Source organism: Cyanistes caeruleus, chromosome 26 (genome assembly GCF_971803275.1).
Source record: "Cyanistes caeruleus chromosome 26, bCyaCae1.hap1.1, whole genome shotgun sequence".
Taxonomy (NCBI): domain Eukaryota; kingdom Metazoa; phylum Chordata; class Aves; order Passeriformes; family Paridae; genus Cyanistes; species Cyanistes caeruleus.
Window position 1 is genome coordinate 2074679 of NC_141726.1, and position 23691 is coordinate 2098369.

The 23691-nt window shown below is 45.4% G+C and overlaps 3 protein-coding genes across 5 annotated transcripts; 2 read left to right on the top strand and 1 right to left on the bottom strand.

The window, feature by feature from the left end:
- Nucleotides 1-957: 957 nt before the first annotated feature.
- On the bottom strand, nt 958-6792 carry LOC111939016 (NF-kappa-B inhibitor delta-like). Of its 2 annotated transcripts, XM_086863608.1 has the most exons (12): nt 6666-6792; nt 5963-6051; nt 5841-5874; nt 5574-5695; nt 4956-5131; nt 4363-4468; nt 3564-3710; nt 3336-3387; nt 2672-2829; nt 2186-2299; nt 1674-1838; nt 958-1359 (listed from the first exon to the last, which is right to left on the bottom strand). In XM_086863608.1, exons 1-12 carry the CDS (start codon nt 6679-6681, stop codon nt 1300-1302), a joined length of 1239 nt encoding a protein of 412 aa, XP_086719734.1. In that variant the 5' UTR covers nt 6682-6792; the 3' UTR covers nt 958-1299. The 2 variants fall into 2 exon arrangements, with proteins under 2 accessions (XP_086719734.1, XP_086719733.1); XM_086863607.1 differs by lacking the exon at nt 6666-6792 and having other exon boundaries at nt 5963-6185.
- Nucleotides 6793-13058: 6266 nt separating this feature from the next.
- On the top strand, nt 13059-16427 carry GJA9 (gap junction protein alpha 9). The gene has a single exon (XM_023941000.2). The coding sequence runs from the start codon at nt 13059-13061 to the stop codon at nt 14586-14588; it is 1530 nt and encodes a 509-aa protein (XP_023796768.1). The 3' UTR covers nt 14589-16427.
- Nucleotides 16428-17115: 688 nt separating this feature from the next.
- On the top strand, nt 17116-23572 carry MYCBP (MYC binding protein). 2 transcript variants are annotated; one of them, XM_086863611.1, is made up of 6 exons: nt 17116-17207; nt 17725-17797; nt 18004-18191; nt 19510-19558; nt 20268-20397; nt 22635-23572. In XM_086863611.1, exons 3-6 carry the CDS (start codon nt 18125-18127, stop codon nt 22677-22679), a joined length of 291 nt encoding a protein of 96 aa, XP_086719737.1. In that variant the 5' UTR covers nt 17116-17207; nt 17725-17797; nt 18004-18124; the 3' UTR covers nt 22680-23572. The 2 variants fall into 2 exon arrangements, with proteins under 2 accessions (XP_086719737.1, XP_086719736.1); XM_086863610.1 differs by lacking the exons at nt 17116-17207; nt 18004-18191 and adding an exon at nt 17426-17526.
- Nucleotides 23573-23691: the final 119 nt, after the last annotated feature.

Genomic DNA, 23691 nt, shown 5'->3' on the forward strand with positions numbered 1-23691 from the left:
ACGTTTGCGTCTCTAGGATAGCCCTGGAGAGGCTGTTGCCCAGATATGGGAACAGAGAGGACGGTAAATAGCTTTTTACTAAGAATTTGCAGTATGTCTGGTGACATGAGATGCTGGGCCCATGGGTCGGAGGAGATCTCTCTCTGTCCGTATGTCAACTCATGAACCATATATTTTCTCCCCACTTTACATTCATGGAGGGGACAGACAGGCTTCGGTTGAGCCTGGTATCCAGCCAGGGTCATTCCATGACAGGGAAGGCAAGGCAACGCTGATCAACGGAGGAGCAAGGTAAAGAAAGGCAAGGTAAGGGGTAAGCCAAGTCAAGACAGTTGCATTGTATAGAAGGTTATGATTCAGGTTACACAGGTATAGAAAGTTGCGATTCAGGTTATACTGGTATCTTACAACTCAAGCTATACAAGCATCTTGAAACTTTGACCCAAGTGATGGAGGTATGACCTGTCTGATCTCCCTTGCCCTCGCCGTGCGCTCCGTTCAGAGCCGGGCCCACACGGGCCCGCCTTGGGTGTGCACACAGCGCCACCTGGTGGAGCTTCTGAGCCACGGCGGGAGCGAGAGGGCCACAAGGTGACGCTGTGCACCGACAGACATGGCACTGTCCCCTTTGGCGGCGTCTTCAATTTCTAGCTTTTATATCTTCCAGATGCTGTACTGCGTTAGTGTAGGACTCTGAACTCCGTATAGAGTGTTAGCAAGCTCTCTTCACATTTTGGTCACACAAAACAATCCTTCCAAGCCTGAGAACTAAAGACATTCTTTGCCTCAGGCTCCAAAAAGTATAAACAAAAGTGAACTGGGGAGCAGGGAGCAAACTGGGCGTATGTGACTTCATTACCAGAAGTTGTAATTGGAAAATTAACCCCTGATATGCAAATAAACCAAACATATCTGTCTGACAAAGATATAAAACAAACTTATATCTGTCTGAAAGACTCAGATTTTCAGAAAGTTTTATTTTATTCCAGAATTCCCTTAGTTTTTGGGTTTCCCCTCCAATTTGGCATGTTCCACCCCAACTCCCCCAATTTAGAGGAGACACCCCTCATTAGCAGCCCCCATTAATGAGGCTGGGGGGGAGTGCTCTATGGGGGTAAAGGGGGAGCTGGACCCCCTTTGTGCTCCCCCCCCTCACCAAACCAATGTGGTTCAGACTAATTTCACAGAAATTTGGGGGCAATTTCATTGAAATCAGGAAAAATTAACATGGCGGGGGGAAATCCCCCAATATGGGGGTGTCCCCCCATCTGATATCCGGGAATCCCCATCCCTCTGACGTCACTCGGCGGTGTGGGGGGCGCGGTGAGACCCCCGGCGGCTCCTCAGGAGGAGGCGGAGCTGTGGGGGAGAGAGGGTTCAGGGAGGTCCCCAAAACACGGGGTTCTGCCCCAGAATATGGGGATGTCACCCAAAGGTCCTGGAACGGAACCCCACGGTTTGGGGGGGTGGGGTTGTGAAAATGACGGGGTAGAGCAGCAGGATTTGGGGGGAAAGCATCAGGATTTTGGAGTACAACAGCAGAACTTCTGGGCATAGCAGCAGGGATCTGAGGCAAAATGGTGGGATTTTGGGGTTCCAGGTGCAATTCCAGTCATTTCCCCCTGTCGGCAGGAAGTGGGGTGCTGGGTGTGAGGGTGGTCTGGGGGTCTCACCTGGTCTCCAGGGGACCCAGGGGGCAGCAGGCCCTGGGGCAGGTCGTGCTCCAGGTTGCGGGCGCTGGGGTCAGCACCCCAGGCCAGGAGCAGCCTCACAAGGGGCTCCTGGCTGGGGGTGCCAGGTAGTGCTGCTGCCATGTGCAGAGGGGTGTTCCCATGGGCCTGTGGGACGTGAGGGGGCTCAGGGTACCCACAAGTCACCCTGCAGCCCCCGTAGAGGTACCTCAGAGACCCCTGAGATCTGATACCAATACCTCCAGCCCCTACAGATTCCCCACAGACACCCCAAAGCCACCAGTACCCTCTTGATCCCTCTGAACCTCCCAGAGCCTCTTCATACCCCGCAAGCCATTAGAGGAACCCCAAAGAGCTCCACAGACCCCTCCAATGAGCCCCAAGAGCCCCACAGAGGTCCCCCGACCCTAGGTGCCCAACAAAGCCTTAGGGGGAACCCAGAGCCCCCCACAGAGCTCCTCAGAGCTCCCCCCAGCCCCACAAGTCCCTCAAACCTTCATGTTGACAAGGCGGGGGGCCATGCCAGGCTGACGCAGCAGTAGGTGGGCGAGGGCGAGGTTGCCTCCCCGCACGGCCAGGTGCAGCGCTGTCAGGCTGCTTTTGGTGTCCTGGAGGCAAGACAGCAGTTGGGGGGCAGTCCACAGGGGGTCCCACCCTGCTACAACCTCCTCAACCTCCCCAAAAGGACCCCAAGAGATTCCAGTGCCCAGGAGCACAGGTCTATCCAGCCCATGGAGACCTTGAAGGGAGACACAGGGGTCTTTGGTGGGCACACAGGTGTAGTGGGGGGTCTCACACTCCTCCCCAGTCCTCCCAAGGTACCCCAATGGCCAGGAGCTCAGGTCTGCCCAGCACACAGAGACCTTGAGGTGGGACACAGTCATCTTTGAGGGACACAGAGGTCTGTGTGGGGAACTCAGGGGATCTGAGGGACACCTGCAGAGTTATGGGGTACCTGGAGGTCCTTGGGGGGTCTGTACCTGGCTGCTGCTGTCCGCCCCCATCTGCAGTAGCAGCTCAACACAGCGGAATCGGTCCTGGGGAGTGGGGGATCCATCTCCAGAGCTCCCCGTGGGGGTGTGCCCTCCCTGCAGCGAGGCGTTGTGGGCCAGGACGGCACAGTGCAGAGGGGTCTGGCCTTGGGGGGGGAACAAAGAGGGGTAAGGAAGGTCCCCTCCCCCAAACAGGGCCTCCTGGAACTAGGAACCCTCCTAGGGATACCCTCAAAGTACAGACACACCCCCTGGGACCCTCCCACCATCAACCAGGACCCCCAAACTGAAGATCTCCCATCACCCCAAAACAGTGATGCACCTATTAGGAATCCCACCAAGATTCCAAAATCCCAACAGCTACCAAAAAATGGGGATCTCCAGGGTCACCTTCAAACCAGGGACCTCCAAGCCCCTTCTGTTTTGAGTACACCTCAAGTGGGACTCTCCCAAGACATCCTGAAACAGGGGACTCGTCAGATACCCCAAATCAGGGACCCCTGAGTCCCCCACCCCCTCCATTTGGGGGTCCACCAATTGATCTCTCCCCGGCCCCATCCAAACAAGGACTGACCAAGAATCATCCCCATCCCAAAACCAAGGACCTGCCCCAATCCCCTCCACCACCCTTGCCCCCACCAAATTTGCTGACCCTCAAAATTTCTGGCCTCCACGTTGACAGGAACTCCCGAGGACATCATGGCCTGAGAAGGCGAGGGAAAAGATTTGGGGTCCCCCTGGACACCACAGGCCTGCCGCTAGGCCAGTTCCCTGGTCTCCCAGGACAACTGTGTCCCTTCTGGACCCATTTTGGGGTCCTCTTTGGGAGGGTTTTGTGGTCCCCACGGTTTCCCAGTCCTCTTGGGGGTTGGGGTCTCACCTGGAGGATTTCAGGGTGCCCATAGGCCGCAGCCAGGTGCAGGGCCGTGCGGCCCCTGTGGTCAGCGGCATCAGGATTGGCCCCCAGGACAAGCAGGTCCCGCACGATCTCTGGGGCTGCTGCTGCTGCTGCCACCAGCAGTGGAGTCTGGGGGGTAAAATGGGGGGGGTCAGAGAGAGAATGAAGGGGGAGTCAAGGGGCTTGACTGACTCCTGAGGGGAGTTAGATGTCTAGGAGGTAAAGGAGTCTGGGGGCTCTTGCAGGGAAAAAGGGAGGTCAGTGGGATCTGGGGGAATCAGAGGTGGTTGGGGTGCACCCACCCCGAACCCTCCAATTGCCACCCTGGTATTCTGCTCTGCCCCCCTTATCATCCCCTTATCATCTGCTCATTCATTATTTATTATTAATTGCCCCTTTATTTGTCTCTAATTACACCATCACTAATCACCTATTACCCCCAGTATTAACTATCCCTTTATCCTCCATCACTCCCCCTGTTATTGGGCTGTAACAGAACTGCGTGATTCATTATCCCAGAATTAACTACCCCATGCTATTATCAATTACCCCCATAACCCCCGATCCGTTATTGCCTTCTTACCCCCATCACCCCCTTATTGCCCCAATAAGACCCACTTATTACCCCTATAAACCCTTCTTTACCCCCAATGCCCTCAACTTCCCTAGGTGTTCTTGCACTTCTAGCTTCCCCTGTCCCCACCCAACTTGTCTAGGTGCTCCTGCACCTTGATGTCCTCCAGATGCCCCCTCAGGCCGCCCAGGTGTGTCCCCCTCTCACCTTGCCCAGGTGCTCCCGCACCTCGAGTCCCCCTAGGTCTCGCAGAGCCTCGGCTGCAGCCCGGGCGAGTGCCCACAGCCCCCCGGCACAGAGTATGTGCAGCAGCCTGGGGATGGAGGGGGGGTTAGAGGGGACCCCTCTACCTGCCCCCCATGTTCCACCCAGAACACAGACATCCCCCAAAGGGCTTGTCACCCCACAGCCCCTCGCAATGCCTCACAACTGCCCCTGGGGACTTCACAGCACTGCTCTTGTCCCACTGACTCCCTGATTGCCTCCCAATTGGCCTCACTGCCCTACACATTGATTCTCCTATTTATCCCACAGTGATCTCACCCACACTTACCCCATTTTATCCAATTGCCCCCCACTGAACACCACATTGACCTCCACTCACTCCGCTGCCCTTCCACTGCACCCCTATGGGCCCCACTGACTGTCCTTCACATCACTGACCCCCTAAATTGCCCCCCGCATTGATGCCCCCCCTTTGTTCCAGTTTAGCCCATTGGCGTCTCCTGGACCCCTTGACCCCTGTACCCCCTTATGACCCCTGTACCCCTCAGTGCCCTCCCATGGCTCCCCCTACTCACGTGTCCCCCTCCTCGTCCTGTCGCAGCAGCTCCCGGGGATCTCGGCCCTCCATTGCAGCACGGGCGGCTGCCAGTTCAGGGTACAGGTCTGGGTTCTCTCCTCCCAGCTGAGGGGCCCCAAATTCTCCCCACGGCACTGGGAGATGGGGCCAGGCAGGGCCAGGGATGGCAGCAGCCTTGGGGAAGCAGCAGTCAAAGTGGAGAGGGGCTTGGTCCCAGCCCCTCCAGGGCTCCAGATGACCCTCAAATCCTGCCCCAATGACCCCCCCATTTTCCTTCCCTTGCCCCCCAGCTGCCACCCCATTGTCCCCATCTAAATCATCTCCCTCCATTGCTGCCCCCATTGTCCCCGTTGCCCCTCCACTACCCCCAACTGCTTCCTTCATTCCCTCCCATTGCCTCCCTTAACCATTCCATTGCCCGCATTTAACTCGGCATTGCCCCATCATTCCCCTCCCAGTAGTCTGCCTCCCCTTCTCCGCCCCTTTTCCCCTATTCCCTCCCTTTGCCTCTCATTACCTTCCATTCCCCCTCCATTTACCATACCGCCCCCCTTTAACCTCCCAGTTACACGCCCCATTTCTCCCCCGGCCCCACTGTCCCCTCCAAGCCACTCACCTGGAAGTCCCTCAGACCAGAGGCGCTTCCCGCATGGGCCCCTCCCGGGCTGCCGTGGGGCGGCACGCGTGGGACCCCGCAGAGGCTGGGTGTCACTGCGGGGGTGCCGGGCCAGGGGGCACCTGAGGGGAGACCGGGTGATGCGGGGGACATGGGAGGGAATTGAGGGACACATGGAGGATTGGGGGGACTAGGGATTGGGGGGGCCATGGAGATAGGGGGTGCTGGGGGGATCTGGGAGGAACTGGGGGGTCGGAGGTCACTCACCATCCGAGGGGCGCGGGGAGGGCAGAGCCAAAACCTGGGGGGCAGAGGGGAGAGCGAGGGGGTCAGCGAGGAGAGTGGGGGTGTCCCGGGGGAGGTGTCACCTGGGAGAGGGGGGCACCCACCGGGGATCTCGCCCCTTCCCTGCTCTTCTGCTGCCGTAGCTCCTTCAGCAGCTGCTTCACCGTCTGGGGCGGAGCGGATCGGGGGGGACCTGGGGGTGTGCGAGGGGGGGTTCGGGGGTCACCGGGATGCCGGGGAACCCTGAAAACTCCAAGAACTCCGCCAGACACCCAGGCGTCCCCAAGATCCCCGCGTCTCATCCAGACCCTCGGGGTCCCCCTTGAACTCCTGAGACCTCTCAAGCCGCCGTGTCATAACCGGGCCCCCCGGGACCCCCAAATGCCTGGGCCCTCCCCCAGCGAGGCAGGAATCCCCCTGTCGTGGCGTCACGGGGATTCCCATGCGTCACCACCCGCCCCCGCTGGCACCGCCCTCCTCTCCGGGGAACCCCCTCCTCCCCCGCGGGGAGAATCCAGCGGGGAGACCCCGGGAATTCCCCCGCTCCTTGAGGCCAGTGTCCCCTCTCCTCCTCCCAGGGCTCCTAAAGGGCCAGCAGACCTTTCTTGGCTCTCTTAAAGGGCCAGTGTCCCCTAAAAGCAGCTCTTAAAGGGCCAGTATCCCCTAAAATGGAGTCTTAAAAGGCTCTCCCAGGTATTTTAAAGGACCAGCACCCTGTCTCAGAGTTCTTAAAAGGCCAGCGTCCCCTAAAAGCGTGTCTCAAAAGGCCCGCGTCACGCCCCCTCCATCCCCCATATCCCCCCATACCTCTCTGGGACCGCATCCCGCGGGATCCGGGAGCAAATGTGCCCTGGGCGGGCGCGGGGACCGTTTTGGGGGGACTTGGGCGAGGAAGCCCCGCCCCGGAGGGAAACGCCACCAAAACGCCAACGCTGTCGCTGTTGACGACGGGTGACAAAAGGGGGGGGCGGAGCTTCGGTGGGGCCCGTGGGACCCAATGGATGGGTGAAGGTGGCGGGGTCAGCCGGGGACCGGGGTTCTGTGAGGGGGTGACGGGAAGGGACACAGGTCCTGGGTTGTTTCCTTGTGCACCTCAGCACCAATCCAGGGTCCCCCCCCCCCCCCCCCATCATTTTGTGTGGGTCTTTGCCCCATTTGGGGTCTCTCTTCCCAATTCTAGGTGGGGGCTCTGTCTCCCCAGCCCCAGAAGATGATGAGAGCCACAAAGACCATGAAGTCTGTGGGGACCCCAGGGCTGGTGTTTTTACTGGGGCGGTGATACATCAGTCTGTTCTCCCAGCCACAACTTGCAGGGTGTCACTGCTCCCCTCCATGCCCCTATGAAGCAGGGAGCACAGTGCCTATGGAAGAGCAGGCCACATAGCTTTCTCAGTCTCGCCTGAGAAAGTGGCCTGGGAAATCATAAGGAGGAATTAAAACAATCCTCAGAGATAGAAGACAGCCTTGCAGGTGCTGTTTGTCTGTTCCTTGTTTTCTTGCAAGAGAAGGTCAAGGGGTGGTGTACCCCACTGACCAATGATGGTGATGTGTTAGTTCACTAACCAATAGAAGTTTTACCTTTCTGTACTTTAACATATCGGTCTATAAAAGAAGATCTGAAGTAATAAACCTTAAGAGAGAAAGAACTCTCCTGTTCAACTCACAAGAGAGTCTGTGTTGTTCTCGCCGTTCCCAATAGAGCGACATACCCCCACTTGGAGCATGTGTCTTACCCTTTTGGGGGGATCTCTGCCCCATTTGAGGGAGGTTTCTGACCCACTTAGGGGGGCCATTTAGGATGGGGGCTTCAGCCTGGTTTTGGTGGGAGTCTCTGACACATGGGACACCCCAGTTCCAGGAAACCATGAGACCCACTGAGACCATGAAGACCCCTGAGGCCACCAAGGCTGGTGGTTTTATTTTGGGGGATGACACTCAGCAGGGGAGTTCCCTCCAGGATCCTGACTGGCAGGGTGTGTCACAAGTGTACTTTCTACTACATGGGCTGCTGAACCTCGACTGGTCCTGAAGCCTTACTCAGACAGGCAGCTCCACTTCTCTAAATGCCAGAACATCCCTGCCCAAAAAGCTGAAACAGCCTAGGAGCTCTCAGCCACTGAAGGAACAGCAAAGCACCCTGAGGAGAGGCTGTGATTTATATACCCCAGCCCATCCCTTCCTGCAGCCTTTCTTAATCCTTGGCTCAGCCACTTTCACACCTCATGAGTACAACCTAGATGCTGCAGCTCACAGATGAAACCCATCTCCCTTCTCCTGGCCCCAACCACACACACTGAGCCCAGCAGATGAATACAGAACAGGCAGGAAAGAAGAAAAAAAATAGAGAAGAAGCCTAACAACGTAGACATGGAAAGAAACTTGAAAATGCAAAGAGGAGCAAGGCCAGGAGACAACTGAAAACGGGCACGGAAAGCTACAGTACCAGTGTATATATGTATAAATAAAATTTTAAAGCCAAGAGATTAAGAGAGGAAAATAGACAGCAAGCTATATAAAAGTAGTTTTTATTTTTAAAGCTAAGGAACTAGAAAAAATATCAACAGTGAACTAAGATAAAAACAGACAGAAACTGAAAAAAACCAAAAAAACCCTTAAACTTTCTGATACAGGCCAGGGCATCTTCAGAAATTTTGCTTGTGAAAGTGAAAACAGAAATGTGCACCTACTGATTTGCATGCGTATTTTAGCAATAAAAAGTGAATCTATAAGGCAGCACAGAAAATATACTAATGTGAAGAATATGTGTTTCAGTCTTTATATGGTTATCTCTGGTGTGCCTTCAAACACAGCACTGCTGAATTTGGCGATCCTAAAGAAAGCATTGAGTAGTACAGTGCCCAAAATTTCTTGTTGTTGCAGTTTGTCATTTGTGGTCCTTCTTCACTACTGAAAGAAAACGATGGGAGTGAGTTCATGTTACCCTGAAAACATGTAGGACACATCACTGGTATCTGTGCCTCTACTTATCTAGCTGTCCATTGTGGGTCAGACAGATAACAGTAGAAAATAAAAATCAATTGTATGCATAAAGTGCACATTATTGATGTATAGAAATGAAAAGGCCTTGATCTTCAGAGAATAGTTCCATGATTGGAGGATTACTGTGACGTTTGGCCCTAAGCTAAGGAAAATCAATATAGTCATAAAAATTTGCCATAAAAAGCGAGTGAGGTAGCTTCTAGACCTGGAAGAAAAATGAATTGTCTCCCCATCACTAAATGACTAAATTCTGAATGTTGTTATAAACGGTTTTTGTAAATAGTCGGAGTTGCAAGCTGTCTGAACTAAGGCAAAAAGCAGCATCAGCACTATAAAATTATTGTTGGCACTTGAATTTATTTTCCCTCGTGACTTGTCAAGTTGTCATTTAACTGTAGTACCATTTTAAATGAGATAATGCATCCTGGAACATTGTGTGGATCGTTACATGTCTGTTTTAATATTTAGATTTTACAGAGCAAGTAAATCTCTGGCCATAGTAGTTCAGTCTCACCAAACACTTCAGGTTTTCAAACAAAGCTTCAGCATCTCTGCACGAGCTGGCAGGGGTGGGATGTGACTGTGGACCACTTCAGCAGACTTAGAGGGTTTTATATCAATAACAGAAAAATATTTAGAGACCTACTTTAAGTACTCAAGACAAGACACATGTTTAGAATTCTGCTTTAAGTACTTCATAGAAATGGCTGGCTGGAGACTGCTAGCTTGCCAAAATGATTGAGTACTTTCAGGCAAGCTGTCAAGCGTGAAATCGGACATGACCTATTGACTGATCTTCAGCACCAAAATTAAAAGATAATGATTAGCTTTTTAGAGTTCTCAACAGAGGAAGTTTATTCATCCTTTACAGGACATTTGAATTAGCACTACACTTTTGCAGAATGCTGATGAAGATCACCTAAAAGAACATTATAGTGCTAGATATGCTTCTTAATTCATATTGCTCCTAGCAGTGGACTTGCACATTAATACCAGGCGTGTCTAATGAGGCTATGCCCTTGGCCATAGCACTGATAATGCTGGCTCCAGAAAAATTTTTGTACACAAAATAAACATATTTATTTATTTTCTCCTCTTTTTAAAAATAAGATACTTTTCCCTCCCCACTGCCCAACATTTCTTAATGTTTAGAGTGTTTAAAAGGGTTTCCTCAGCTTACCATCAGTATCCAAAATGGACTTTAACAGTTTGATCACCTCAAAAAAAAAAAGAAAAAAAAAAAGTTTATTTTTAAGCTCTCCTAAATAATTTTTAGGCATCATCTCATCTTCCAAGCTGTGGTCTATCCCCAGGTGCCAAGAGGAATTCTTAAAGAGAGGATTTACTCTGAGAATTTTTATGTGAGCAAAGTAAGACATTATATAGGATGAGGGTGATGAGACACTGGAACAGCTTGCTGGGGAAGTTGTGAATGCCCCATCATTGGAAACATTCAAACTCAGTTTGGATGGGGCTTTGAGAAACCAAATCTGTCAAAAGCTGAATCTGCCCATGGAAGGGGTTTGGACTAGGCAGCATATTAATGTCCCTTCTGACCCAAGCCATTCTATGATTCTATGTGCCTTTGATGTGCAGAACTTCCATTGCCATTCTTCCAAAAATGTTTAAATTTAGTAAAAGGTAATTTAGGAGCATTCATTCTGTTCCAGTGGTTTTATCCTCCTCTAGGAAGACACAGAGAATGGTAACTTTGTGGAGTATAGGTACAACTGTGGGTTTAATTTCTAATTCTGCCACATGTTAACAAGGTGAGGATGTATAATGCATAGCTTTACTAAATCTTCTACCTGAAGTAATAATATTCTTCATTAGAAGAAACCCATGCATTCATCTCAGTCACAGGGCAACTGTGCTACAACAATCCATCTGAAGTAAAGAAAGGAATAGGAAAGGGAGAAATATAAACTAAAAAATTAACAACAGTAGATTGTAACCTATGAACAATTACATCCATTAATGTTCTTTGAGACCAGGCAGTTTGTGTGCTCTTTTGTAACAGAAAATATTTCAGCCTGATCTCTATTTTTCCTGCTGAGGTAATGTAGATGGGTAGCTTAAGGTCTGGATTAAAAATGGAACTTGTGTCATCTAGTCAGGTTTTATAGTCTCTATGTATCACTATCAAGAAGAATGACATCTTTAGTATGTCTGACATTTAAAACGGAATTATAATGATTTTCTCCCAAAAAGAAATACTGAATTATATGGATGGGAAAAATAGAGTAAAACCATTGTCAAGTTTAGGAGTATCTTCAGGATGTCTGTATAACAAGTAATATGGCCTCAGGATAATAAACGAGAACTGCAGAATCAGAGAATATAGGAGATGCTGTCTGTGAAGAGGGAGTGAGTTTGGAGGGGCCAAAAGTCCAGACATTGTTTTGTTTTTACATCAGGACTGTGGTGCTAAGCTGTTGCAGGAGGAAAGACTCTCTGCAGGCATTTACAATGATAGTGCTTGGGAAAATCTACCTTTTGCACAGGCAAGCTGAATATTTGTTATTACTGAGATACATAAACGAAAAGAGTCTGGAAGTTCTGTTTTATTCTATTTTTCTGTCTGAGACTGTTCTTAAAACTTAGAAGGTGCTATAGATATATAATCTCAAAGAACTTAAAGCTGCAGATTTTTTTTATTTCTAGCTTTTTTAAAAAATGAGAATCTTTTACCATTCATAGTTAAATTACGCTTGGAGCGGTAGTAGACTGAACAATAGATTGATTTTCTCCTCCCTTCAGCCCCAGCAAATATAAATTTCATGTGCAAAGCTCACACTCTCTCACTTGTTCCTGTAGCAAAATAAACTGCTCATAATGTGTCAACTTACTCACATAGATGGAAGATGGCAGAGGTTGTAACTTTTTACTGGATGTTGCGGATGTTTAGCTCTACACATTCTTGTAAAGAAAGGTATGTTTTATTTTTAATTTACCATTTATTTTTGTTTCTCTTTAAAAAATGTCTATCTTGCCTATTTGTATACTGATTTCCAAAAGTATTTTCATGTTTAGAAGGCTTAACATAAAGATTCCTCTATAGACATCAATATTGCAACCATAAGATTCCAGCTTCTGTTGACTTGTGAGCACTCCTGTTTTACACGGTGAAAATTAATCCCATTTGAAAAGAAAATGCTATGCTAAAGCACCTTTTTCCTAAAAAATACCAAAATGAGATACTATTTTATTGAATTGTTCTGTACATACAATGAAAAGGTAAATATACAAGTGTTTTGCTTGTCCCCACACATAACAAAATTTGTGTTACAATTGTATATGTATACAGTTTTGTCCACAATGTAGTGGACTGCTAATGAAGAAACAAACATATGAAAGAAAGGTGAGATGTACAATTACAGACATCTATTACCAGTTTATCTGTATTCAGATGACAGTCATTTAGGAAAATGCTGGTAAAGAATTTTTGTGTAAATAATTTAGTTCTTAAAGTATTGTGACCAAAGATAGTAATGCTTGGCACTTAGGCACTCTATTCACTATTTCAACTGCAGGTATCATTGATCAGAGGAAGTGAACCAATTACAGCAATTCTATTTATTTATTGCTGACATCCATAAACAAAAAACAAATGTCTGCACAAAATGATATGTTTAAACATGCCTTTTTAATTAATAATGACATTTTCATGAGATTATTTATTCCCTCTTGAGCTCCTTTATATAATTAATTTTCTCTGTGAAACAGTAATTGGACTGCCATAATTACAGCTCTGACATGGGGCTTCAAACATCCAAAAAGGAGGACAAGGAAATATTACTGTACCTTGATAAGTGTCCTAAATATAAATGTACTGCTGTCACATTGTTATTGGATGATGGTTTGAACAGATCACATAATGCTCTTAAAATCCTGCTACAAGTCAGGCACTTTAGTTTCCACTGATCTGATGCAGACTGAGGGTGTTTAATAGCTTGTAGTGATGTGCTTATCAGGATGCTAATAATAAAGTGGACACAGGCAGATGATGCAGTTCTCCATCTCGCAGATGAGAAAAAATAATTCCTAATCATCAATGAGCAGTTGGTCATGTTCCCATGGTTACAATGTGAGATAAGATGGTTGTATTTTTTCATAATTCATTAAGGAAGGAATGCAATTTTTACAATGCTTGATACTTTTTTCTCTCATACATTTTAGTGTTAATATGGCAGAATAACCATGGGAGACTGGAATTTCCTTGGAGGCATTTTAGAGGAGGTCCACATTCACTCCACTATTATTGGAAAGATTTGGCTAACGATCCTCTTCATATTTCGCATGCTTGTCCTTGGAGTGGCAACAGAGAATGTTTGGAATGATGAACAATCAGAATTTATATGCAATACTGAGCAGCCTGGTTGCAGAAACGTGTGCTATGATGAGGCCTTTCCCATCTCTCTCATAAGATACTGGGTCTTGCAAGTTATATTTGTGTCTTCCCCTTCCTTGGTATATATGGGTCATGCCTTATACAGACTAAGAGCCTTGGAAAAAGAGAGGCAAAAAAAGAAAGCTCAGGTAAGGGTGGAACTTGAAAGCACTGAATTAGAAATGACTGAAAATCGTAAAAGACTGGAGAGAGAACTCCGGCAATTGGATCAAAGAAAGCTGAACAAAGCACCCCTAAGAGGCTCTTTGCTCTGCACTTATGTGATACATATTTTCACAAGATCTGCAGTGGAAGTTGGCTTTATGATTGGGCAGTATCTTCTTTATGGTTTTCACTTAGATCCCCTTTATAAATGTCAGAGACACCCATGTCCAAACACAGTTGACTGCTTTGTATCTAGACCAACAGAAAAGACAGTGTTTATATTATTCATGCAATCGATAGCGACTGTCTCACTGCTTTTAAATATTCTAGAAATTATCCACTTAGGATTCCGAAAAATTAAAATGGGACTCTGTGAGCAGAATAAAAACAAGGATCACTCTGACAATTTCTGCATAAACAAATCTAAGAAATACTCTGTGATACCACAGTCTTCTTTGGGAATATCTACCACCCCTCAGAAAACACTTCCTTGTGCTCTTAGCAGTTGTACCTTTTTGATGGAAAAACAAACTGACACTATGCTCTACCCAGTTTTAAATTCTCCTTCTATGTTTCAGTCTGTGCCAAATAACCGTACAGAAAGCAGCAGCAATTACACCCACTGCAATCAGGAAAATAAATCTCCAAAGAAGAGGCCAGCTACAAATGCTTTAGACAATCAGACTCAAAATGCTAGCACAAATAATAATGAAGGCTTTCTTGGCGAGCTTTGGACTGAGATGCATGATGCACAAGAAGAGGCTGAAAAGAAACATTTTCTTATTACTCAGAATGCAGATACAGCTTCAAACATGTACTTGAGAAGCTTTGCTGAGATGCCATCTCAAACTTCATTGCAACCTGATACAACTTTTCCTAATACCAGTTTTAGAGGACAGGCAACAGTTGAGAGCACAGGAGCACCAACAAATTCCCTTCCAAAGAACAGTGATGGAAGACAAAGCAGTTTCAATGTAAACAAAGCCCAAATTCCTTACAATGCTGATGTAAAAAATTCCAGCCGACCAGACACTTCTGATTCTATGGGGGTGGTGAGCTCAGAATCTACACAAAGCAGAAACTGGAATAGTCCTAAGCTTTTCTCTCTGTCTAGGCAACAGTCACTGTCAAGCAATGCCAGCAGTAGGCGTGCCCCCACTGATCTTCAAATATAGTGTGAATTAACCATTAGCTGCACTAACCACTGCTGGAGACATAACCCAGACCTATGTGTAAGTGTAGCTAAATAATTCAACTTTAACCAGCTGGTTACATAGATAGAAAAGTTGTGTAGCCCTTTGAATAGTAGCTAAGTAATTTTAAACAGTCTCTTTACTTACTTTGTAATGAAAGTGTGGCATAGACCTCAGTGTATAAACTTCTACACTCCAGCTAAAAAAGAAAACATACATCCTCTCAATCTACATATTAGGAAAAAGTCAGGCATAAAATCACAACGGATACTATTTAAACTGAATAAAAGTAGAAGACAAATTTTACAGTCAAATGATATTTTTTACAAAGACCAGTAAATCAAATTAGACTAAAGATGCCATTGGTGCTCTCAGAAGAATTAATTGGTAAAAACGTTTCTGCTTAATCAGTCTGAGAATTCAAACAGACATTTGATAGCTGACCCAAAGCAGAATGTCAAAAATATTCCACTGTTCAAACTGTGGTAAATACAGAGATTTTATTTATCAATACAGAGTTCTTATTTACAAGTAAATAAGAGAAAAATCATTTACATAACAGATCACTAATTCTTTGACTCCATGGTACACTTTTTTTTCAGTGTATCACCACTGACTTTCTCAGCAGAAAAATTAAAGCGAATTTCTTATACCATGCTGTCAGAATTCAATACACCACTACATTTTTAGAACACCACAAATTACAGAATTGTTGTGAGCTTTTGACATTTTTCATAACACTAATAAATAGAAAAATCAGAAAGCAAGTTACTGAAATTTAATAATCAGACATTTTGAATTTCATAAATCAGAATTCTTACTATGAAAAACAGAAAAAAGACAAAACCAAAAACAGAACAAAAAAAGCAAATATGGTAGTACCTTCATGCCTTCAGTTACAGTGTCAAAAGACATAAAAAAGGTTTATCAAACAGTAAAAGTACTCCTTTTCTGTTTGTCTCTCCCCCAAATTCTGATAAACCTTTAAATCAAACAAAGCTTCTACATCTTTAGGAGGAGCATTTGTGTTTATGCTTTTTATGAGGTTAACAAAACATTATGACATTCATCCACTTGCTGTTCAGGTCCATATGGTGTAAAGGAAGTTCCATGAAACACCTTGAAATAATAAAGGAGGAAAATACGAATAAAATACTACGGTACATTTGTAATCAAGTTTTCTATGTATGAAATACATTTATTTGAGTTGCACAGCACTGAAACACTGTAAATACTTGGTGAGGTGGTCACAGCTGGAATGCATTAGTATTTTTGTGTGTATTTTTTACTAGCAGATTTGACTTACTGTACATGTACTGAAAAAATAATTTGTGAGATATAGCATCATGATGTTACAGCATAATTAAATTCTTCAAGTGCATTGTCATTATACTTACCAGGCAACCATGTTTCAGATTGACTAAAAAAGGCATGATACTTGCAAAAAAGTAGCCAGAAAACCTATAAGGCTCTTTTGCTTGTAGCAGCAACATTAATTTGGTCCTGTCCACATAAGAAATACACACTAGAACTATTAAAACTATTTGTTGCAGATTTCTCTCCAGCAAGTATCCTTTTCACTTCTAGTATTGTTCTATGTGTATACATAAATACAGCCCTACGTAGATGTGTTTACACTGTAAAATTTAAAATTGTGTAATATACTGGAACATACATAAATGTATAGTGTGACTTAGGCAAGTTAATGCTGCTGCTGTGGCTTTGATTTTTGCATTTCTTGATGTGTAAGATTCTGCAGGCAATGACTGCTAATGCCTGTTTTGCATTTAATCTCTACATAATAAAAAGCCTAGTATTCAACGCACTCTGTTCCCGCTGTTTAAATAATAGAAAGTTAGCATTTAGATGTTCATGTATGGGATACGACATTTGTATTTTTGTTGTTCAAGACAAGTTAAAAACAATTTTTCTGCTGCCGTGAAAGGAATTTTATTAACTTTTTTTATGTCTGGACCTGAGTCAAATATTCTGTTTCATCACAGCACCTTGCTAAATGAAGAGTAACTACTGAAAAAATCTAAACTTTGCAGAAGAGCATGGAAAAAAAGTATGAAAAATCCCTGACATCATACGTGCAAGATAATTTGGTTGGTCTCTTTTTATTTTTAATTTTATTCTTATTTCTATAATAAATAGATTTTATCTTTCAGCATTTAGAAAAATAAACAGGTATAACTGCTTCTGTTTTTTTCAAACAGGCTAAGCCAAAAGACCTTTCTCTCGATGCGAGGATTTCACCAAGTATCGCTCTTCCGAGCCTCTCGGGTAGGCACCTCTGCAGCTGCTGCTTGCTACAACTTTCTCCTGTGATTTCAGTCAGCTGCAGCTACTGAAATTTATTACTCAGATATTTTGAATTTCACAAACCAGAAGGTCTACTATGGAAAACAAAAAGCGAGCAGCAGGACAGCTCGCCGCTCCGCCCGAACACGGCGGCACCCGCCGCTCCGAGACGCTCGGGCCCCGCTCACGGCCGGCCGCGCTCCGCCGCTCTCCGCTCCGGACGGTTCCTGCCGCCACGGCTCGCCTTCACCGCGGGGAGCTCCGGGGCAGCGTGCGGCACAGCCCTCGCAGGTTGAGGTGAGCCCCGGAACCGACCCCGGCGGCTAGAGCGAGGCAGAGCGGGGCTAGGGCCAGAGCCGCGCAAGGAAGGGAGCGCAGCGCCGGCCTCGGCTTCCCCTCGGGGAGCAAGCGGGACGGCGAGCACGGCCTGAGGGGAGCGGGGCCGCGCTGAGGGGAGCGCGGGCGGCGCGCGGGGCTGGCGCGCGGGGCGAGGCCCCAGGCGTTGCCGCGGCGCCGTCGCTCCGGTAACGGCGGGGAAGCGCTCGCGCCGTTAAAGCGCAGGGCGCAGGCGCGCGGCCGGGGCAGGCGCCGTGCGGGTTAGATGGCGCACTACAAGGTAGGGGGGAGCGCGCCGGCGTGGGCGCGGTGCCGCTCTCTGTGCCGGCTGCGCGGAGCGGCGGGCCGCCGACCGACACCGGCCCGGCCCTTCGTGCCGCCTCCGCGGCGGAGAGCGGGACCGGCCTGGGCCAAAGGGCCGCCTCCGCAGTCGAGGCGGGGCGCGCCGCCGATCTGACCTGTGGGCGTCCTCCCTCAGGCCGCGGACTCCAAGCGGGAGCAGTTCCGCCAGTACTTGGAGAAGTCGGGAGTGCTGGACATGCTCACCAAGGGTAAGTCTCCGGCTCACGTCGTGCCGCCCGAAGGGCCGGCGGGCGCTCTTCGTGGGCGTTGCGGGCGGGTGCCGTTCCTCTCAGGGCGTCCCGCTCCCGCGGAGCAGCTGCCGCCCTGCACGGCGGTGTCGCGCTCGTCCCTCGGGCAGCCTTGCCGCTCTCCGTTGGCTTCCCGCCTCGCCTCGCCGATCGCTTTTTCTCCTCAGTCCGGCGAGGCGGCCGGCAGAAGAACTCGCCTGGCAAACTTGGTGCGGCGTGGCCTGGAAATGGAGTCTGAGCTGCGCGGCGGGGCGGTGCACGCCGGGAGAGGGCAGCGGGCCGCTGGAAATGTGCCCCGAGAGCTGCAAACCGTTCTCTCCTCGCACGTTCAGCGTGTGGGGGGCGATTGTTAGAGGTGCGTGTAGAGCGGGAAGGAGGGTCCTTTCCCCGTGCGTGCTGTGTTGGAGACCTGTCTTCTTCGGCCAAAGTGCTTCTTTCAGTGCGTGCTTTCGGTTAATTTCTTTTCTTTCAATGCGTGCTTTTCGTGTTATTCGTGTTTTCGTGTTATTCTGCTAGAGCTCCGCAGAGGAAGTCAGTGCTGAAGATGAAATAACAGCAAATATTATCTTAAAAAAACTTTAATTGTGTATAACCCTTCTAAAATGAATGAAACTAAGTTTTGGAATAATGACTCTCCATATCAAACTGGGAAAATGATGATGCTGAACTTGACACGTGTGACTTGGTATCTTTGAAATCCTTCTAAAATCTGAGAACCTTCGAATAATATGTGGCAAAAATCTGTGAATGTTTCAGTTAATATTGAAAAAAAATAATATTTTGTTAATATTGAAAATATGCTGTTTAAAGAGGGAGCAGCAGATCTAGGATGTCAAGCGAATAGCTGCTGCACTAAGACTCTTGGCCTGGTGTGTGAGTACCATTTGATTTTTCAATTGCAATACCATCCTATGCGATGGCAAAACAAGTCTTTGAAGCAGTGAGGCAGGTTAATTTTGTTTTTAACTTAGGAGACACTTAGCTTAAAACCTGTTTGGCTGTGTTGTTCAGACATCTGAAACTAGCACATGGCCCCTGTGAGGAGCAGAGAGTGGTTATGTTTGGGAACTTTCTGGGTATTCATGTGACAGACTCCAGTTATGTTGTTATGATAATTTTATGATAATAAAATGGTATATGATAATTTTATTTAAGTTTTCAGGGTATTGCTGCTTTTGTCTGGTGGTTTTGGCCATTAGAGTCCCCATCTGTAAAGACTGTCACCTAGCCATTTAGTTTTGTAGCTGTAGATGCTCAGTGGAGGTTTCCTTACATGCTGAAAGTTATAAAACTGCTGATGTCTTGTGGTTTAAAGATGTAGCTTAAGTTGAAATTTTATGAACAATATAGTTAGAATTTCAGTCTTACTGGCAAAAGCTAGTACTAGGATACATGTGGCATATGTAAAAAAATTTCAGGCCGTTATGTGTTCTGTGCTAAAATAGCCAAAGACTATGTGGGGTTAGGGATCAAGAAAACTCTTTAGTTGTTACTAGGTGGAATGCTCTGTCCCCTCTGATACAGCAGACTTGTTGCTTATGTCAAAATATACAGGTGAAAATCTTTTTAAATGGAAAAAATGCAACTTGTGTGCTTTCTGACCGCTGGTATGTGCTTTAAACACATAGAATTGCATGAACTTCTTGCAATTGTTGAATATTTTCTATTTGCAGTGTTGGTAGCCTTATATGAAGAGCCAGAGAAACCAGATAGTGCACTGGAGTATCCTTTTTCTTTGCTGTGACTTATTTATTGAGACTTCACGCACAGTACTGCTTCTGACTCGTGTGAACTGGATAGGCTCATTTCAAAGCCTTGCATTGAGAACATGGCTTTTATCAATGCACTTTACCTAATAATTGCATTTTCACAAGCTAAGAGAATCTGCCAGGATGGAAGAGAACTGGGTATTTCAGTGTGTCAGCAATTTTGAAGCTAAGATATAGGCCATTTCAGTGTGTTGTAGACCTGCAGCATGAGATTTGAGTACCTGCACTGGCAATGGGTTTTTTTCTGAAATTTGCTTCTTCACACTTCCTTTTTCTGTTGTTTTTTTGGTTGGGTTTTTTTTAAATACACAAAGAAAGGGGGAACTAGCATGTTTTGTTTCTCACTGTTTTTAAGCAGCCTACATTTTTGGGTATTGCTTTTTTTTTTTTTTTTGTTATTTCTTTCGGTTCTTCAAAGAATCTGCAATTAAGAGAAAAGAAGGGGGTAGTAACACTTAAGAATTTGTACTGATATCTTGTTTTTGTATGTTTGTTTTTAAGGACTGTAGCTATGAAAAGCTCTCTTATTTTGGTAACTTTTTTCCTGTAGTAATGGTTTACTGAAATTTTGGCCAGGTGTACTGCAGTGTTAAATTCAACACAGGTGTTAAAACTAAAATGTAGTTATATGACTGAAGAAATACTTAACATCTAAATATCAGTTTTCTGAAGCATCATCTGGGAGCTTCAGCTCCTGAGAATCCGGAAATAGAGGCACTTCGCTTGGAAGTGGCAGAGATGAAAGAAAAATATGAAGCTGTGCTGGAAGAAAATAAAAAACTGAAAACCAAGGTAAAAGTCTACTTGGTGTTACTCTATAGTTCCATTTTACACAATAAGAAAAATATTTTAATATACTTAGAGCTTTAGAGTAACTGATAGATGTCGTTGCACTGTTAACCTTATGACTGAGAAATGCTGATAGAATTCATTGTAGTAAAGATGATTAATTTTTATGGAATGCTTCTTACAGAATATAACAAAATGTTGCTAAACTAGGGATTTTGTTTATTTAGGGAAAGTGTATTATGTCTAATATGTTGTATTGAGTCTCGTCTGGATGTGTTTAAGTTGTCTGATATTATGTAGATCATGTGTTTGGGACATTTTAAAAACAAGTAAGGTAATGTATCCATTATAAAGCCTTTCAAAAGGCAAATTGAAGCAGGAATATTATGTATTACTTTGTGTCACTTGGCATAGACTTACACATTGTAGGATCTTACACAGGCACTTAGATCCGTGTGGAACAATAATTTGTGTTTTAACCTAAAATGACAGTGGTATTTATCTGAAACAACAGTGAATCTCAAGTGCTAGCTAGGGCAGGGCCATTCTTTAATGGGTCTGCAGGCTGTCTGAGAGAGCTCTGCGGTGTGAACAGCTTTCTCACAACACTGAAGAAGGAAACCCCTGAGATATTTAATCTGCAAGTAACCTCTGTGCTGCTGCAGGCTTCCATGCATTTGTTGAAAGAGGATGGTGGCTGTTACATGTGAATACCCCTGAGTTTTTTACTGGGAGACAGCCACCTCATTTTAGTTCTGTGAGAAAGGATTCTTGGCCATTACCCCTTTGTATTTCTTGTCCAGAGTGCCATCTTGCTGTCCTAGTAATTCTCCTGCTTCACTGTTACCCATTATGAGTCCTCAGCTACATTTGTTACTTTTTACTGGGAAATATGGGAAAGAACAGAATTTAGGCAGAGTAGCAAAAGACCAGCCACTTGTTTTAGCAAACTTAAAAATGCAACTGATAGTAAGTAGACAGATGAGAGCAGAGTAATCTGGTTCTTTGTTTAAAGAAGTCTTTTCAAGAAGTCAGAGCTTGTTGCAGGAAAGTAACACTTTTGTTCTTCATTGTTTAAATAACTCCTTCACATATTTTTCCAGTATTAGCATATTTTGTTTTTTCGTCTTCTTTACAATGTAATCCCCATTATTGTGACATACTGTGGAAGTTCACACAGCATGCACAGAGGACACTACCATTTTCTTGTAGCAGTCCTCTAACATAAAATACATAACTTCATCTGGGCATTTATTGGGAACTGCTGCTGCATTCATCAGTGAATGCTAGATAGTTGTGTTTGTGTTGGGAAGAGGACAGGAAGTCAACACTTAGGTCCTTGATGGAAAAGAAAACTGACTTTGGGTTGTGTACTAGTTATCTGTTGTAGTAAAATCTACAACAACTAAAAAATGTGATTTTAGTGCTTCTTGTTAGTAGCAGAATGATTGCTGCAATCTACTATTGCTTGTAGGAAGGAACACATGGGTATTTTATTTATTGTGTGTTTATTATTTTTAATTTTTATTGATGCTTTTTTATTTAATTTATTTTTATGTACTTTGCATATTTTTAACACACTCTGCAGTTTGCAGAAGGGAGGAATCTTAACTGAGTAAACTGAACCAGCATATTTCAGAGAGATGTCCCTAATTCTTGAACTGTTTTTGAAACTTGAACTTACCTTTAATGCTATTGAGGATAAGTGAACAACTTAGTATCTTTCTTTGGTAGTAACTTTACAAGTAAAAGTCATGTTTAAGTGTGTAGTTTCCAAGGCTATACTCTCCAGAAAGCATAATGGAAACTAGAATGATTACAAGAAATACTAGGTTGGATACTATTGCAATGAGAATGACTGAGTGTTTCATTTAATCAAGTTTTAAGTTGAAAGCTTATAGGTCACCAGTCACTATCAACTGCTATTTCAGATGAAAGTACTTAAACACTGCTGGAATAAGAAACAGGGAAAAGTTAAGGGCAAGACATGTGCTTCAAAGTGCATTTAAAAATCCATCTTGTGCTGGCTGCATTGTTATACAGTGTGAGAAGTGGGTGTTTTGGGAGAAGGGTTATTTTATTGCCTGATTTGAAAATCCTTGCATAGAGATGAGTGAGTGAACACTCACACACACAAAGTAAACGGAACAAGTCCAGACCATACATTTTCCTTTACTTCTTAATATAGAGTGTTACATGAAATATTGTGACTAACTAAATTCCTTTCTTTAAATCCACAGCTGGCTCAGTATGAACCTCCTCAAGATGAGAAGCATGGTGAATAACAGTAGTTTTTCCTTTATTGCCTTGACTTAATAAAGGGCTTCCTGAGAAATGCGGTCTTTTGTGTGTATGTGCGTGTGTACTCTGCATTGTCTACTTTGTTACTTGATCGTCTTAAAGAAAGAATACATCACCATGAGCATGCAGATGCCGTGGCAACTGCTGAGAGCATACTGACCAACGTTCTTGCTTTCTGTGTTGATGAAAAGGGGACAGTTATGATGAATTTAGATTACTGTGCTTGCCAACTTCATGTACTTCTCACATCGTGGTCAATGGTTCTGTTGAACTGCTGATTTGTCTCTTTGTTTTCTTTTAACTGAAAGGGGTGACATGACACTGATGGACCAACTGTAAATTAAAGCAGGACCTCCAGATTAATTTCTATGTTTGTACTCAGCACTGAGGAGAGACTTCTGCTGAAGCTGATAGGGTGACACTACTCAGAAGGGCATAAAATGAGCAAGTATAGTTAAGTGGTGGATATAGCACAATGTTGAAATCCACTATCTACTGAACTTACACTTGAATTTGCCTGAGGTGTACCTCTTCCCATGCAGTTTGTGTCTCTGTTCCTGTCTCAGAAACTGGGCTTTGGAGAGTTGATCCAGATATTGCCTGTGCAGTTCTGAACATAATACAAAATTCTTATTTGTGATGAAAATCCTGTGTAATTAGAGGGGTACATGTAAGACTACAGTGTGGAGAGTTCTGCTTTCTGATTCATCTAACAGGGAAAATGAAATCCAGGTGGGGTGGGATGTGGGTGTGACTTTTGACTATTAATTCTGCCTATGTTCCCTCTCCCCTTTCCCTGAACTGGTTTCATGACTCTTCTGAAATGCAAAGTAGACCTTTATAAAATAAATAAATAAATAAATGCAGCTCTTTAAAATATTATTACTCTTTTATTTCCTACCCTAAAGCTAGGTACTTTAAAGGCAGCTGATGACAAGAAAAATAAAGGGGAAATGAAATGCAGTAGCTGTCTTATGTATTAGATTTATTGACTGT

Coding starts and splice junctions, on each gene's coding strand:
- GJA9 (XM_023941000.2), top strand. CDS start 13,059: ATGGGAGACTGGAATTTCCTTGGAGGCATTTTAGAGGAGGTCCACATT.
- MYCBP (XM_086863610.1), top strand. Junction 17,798..19,509: donor GCTGGACATGCTCACCAAGG/GTAAGTCTCCGG, acceptor TTCTATTTGCAG/TGTTGGTAGCCTTATATGAA. Junction 19,559..20,267: donor AAACCAGATAGTGCACTGGA/GTATCCTTTTTC, acceptor TCTAAATATCAG/TTTTCTGAAGCATCATCTGG.
- LOC111939016 (XM_086863607.1), bottom strand. CDS start 6,160: ATGAGACGCGGGGATCTTGGGGACGCCTGGGTGTCTGGCGGAGTTCTT. Junction 2,300..2,671: donor GGGCGGACAGCAGCAGCCAG/GTACAGACCCCC, acceptor TCTTGCCTCCAG/GACACCAAAAGCAGCCTGAC. Junction 1,360..1,673: donor CTGGGTCCCCTGGAGACCAG/GTGAGACCCCCA, acceptor TCTCCCCCACAG/CTCCGCCTCCTCCTGAGGAG.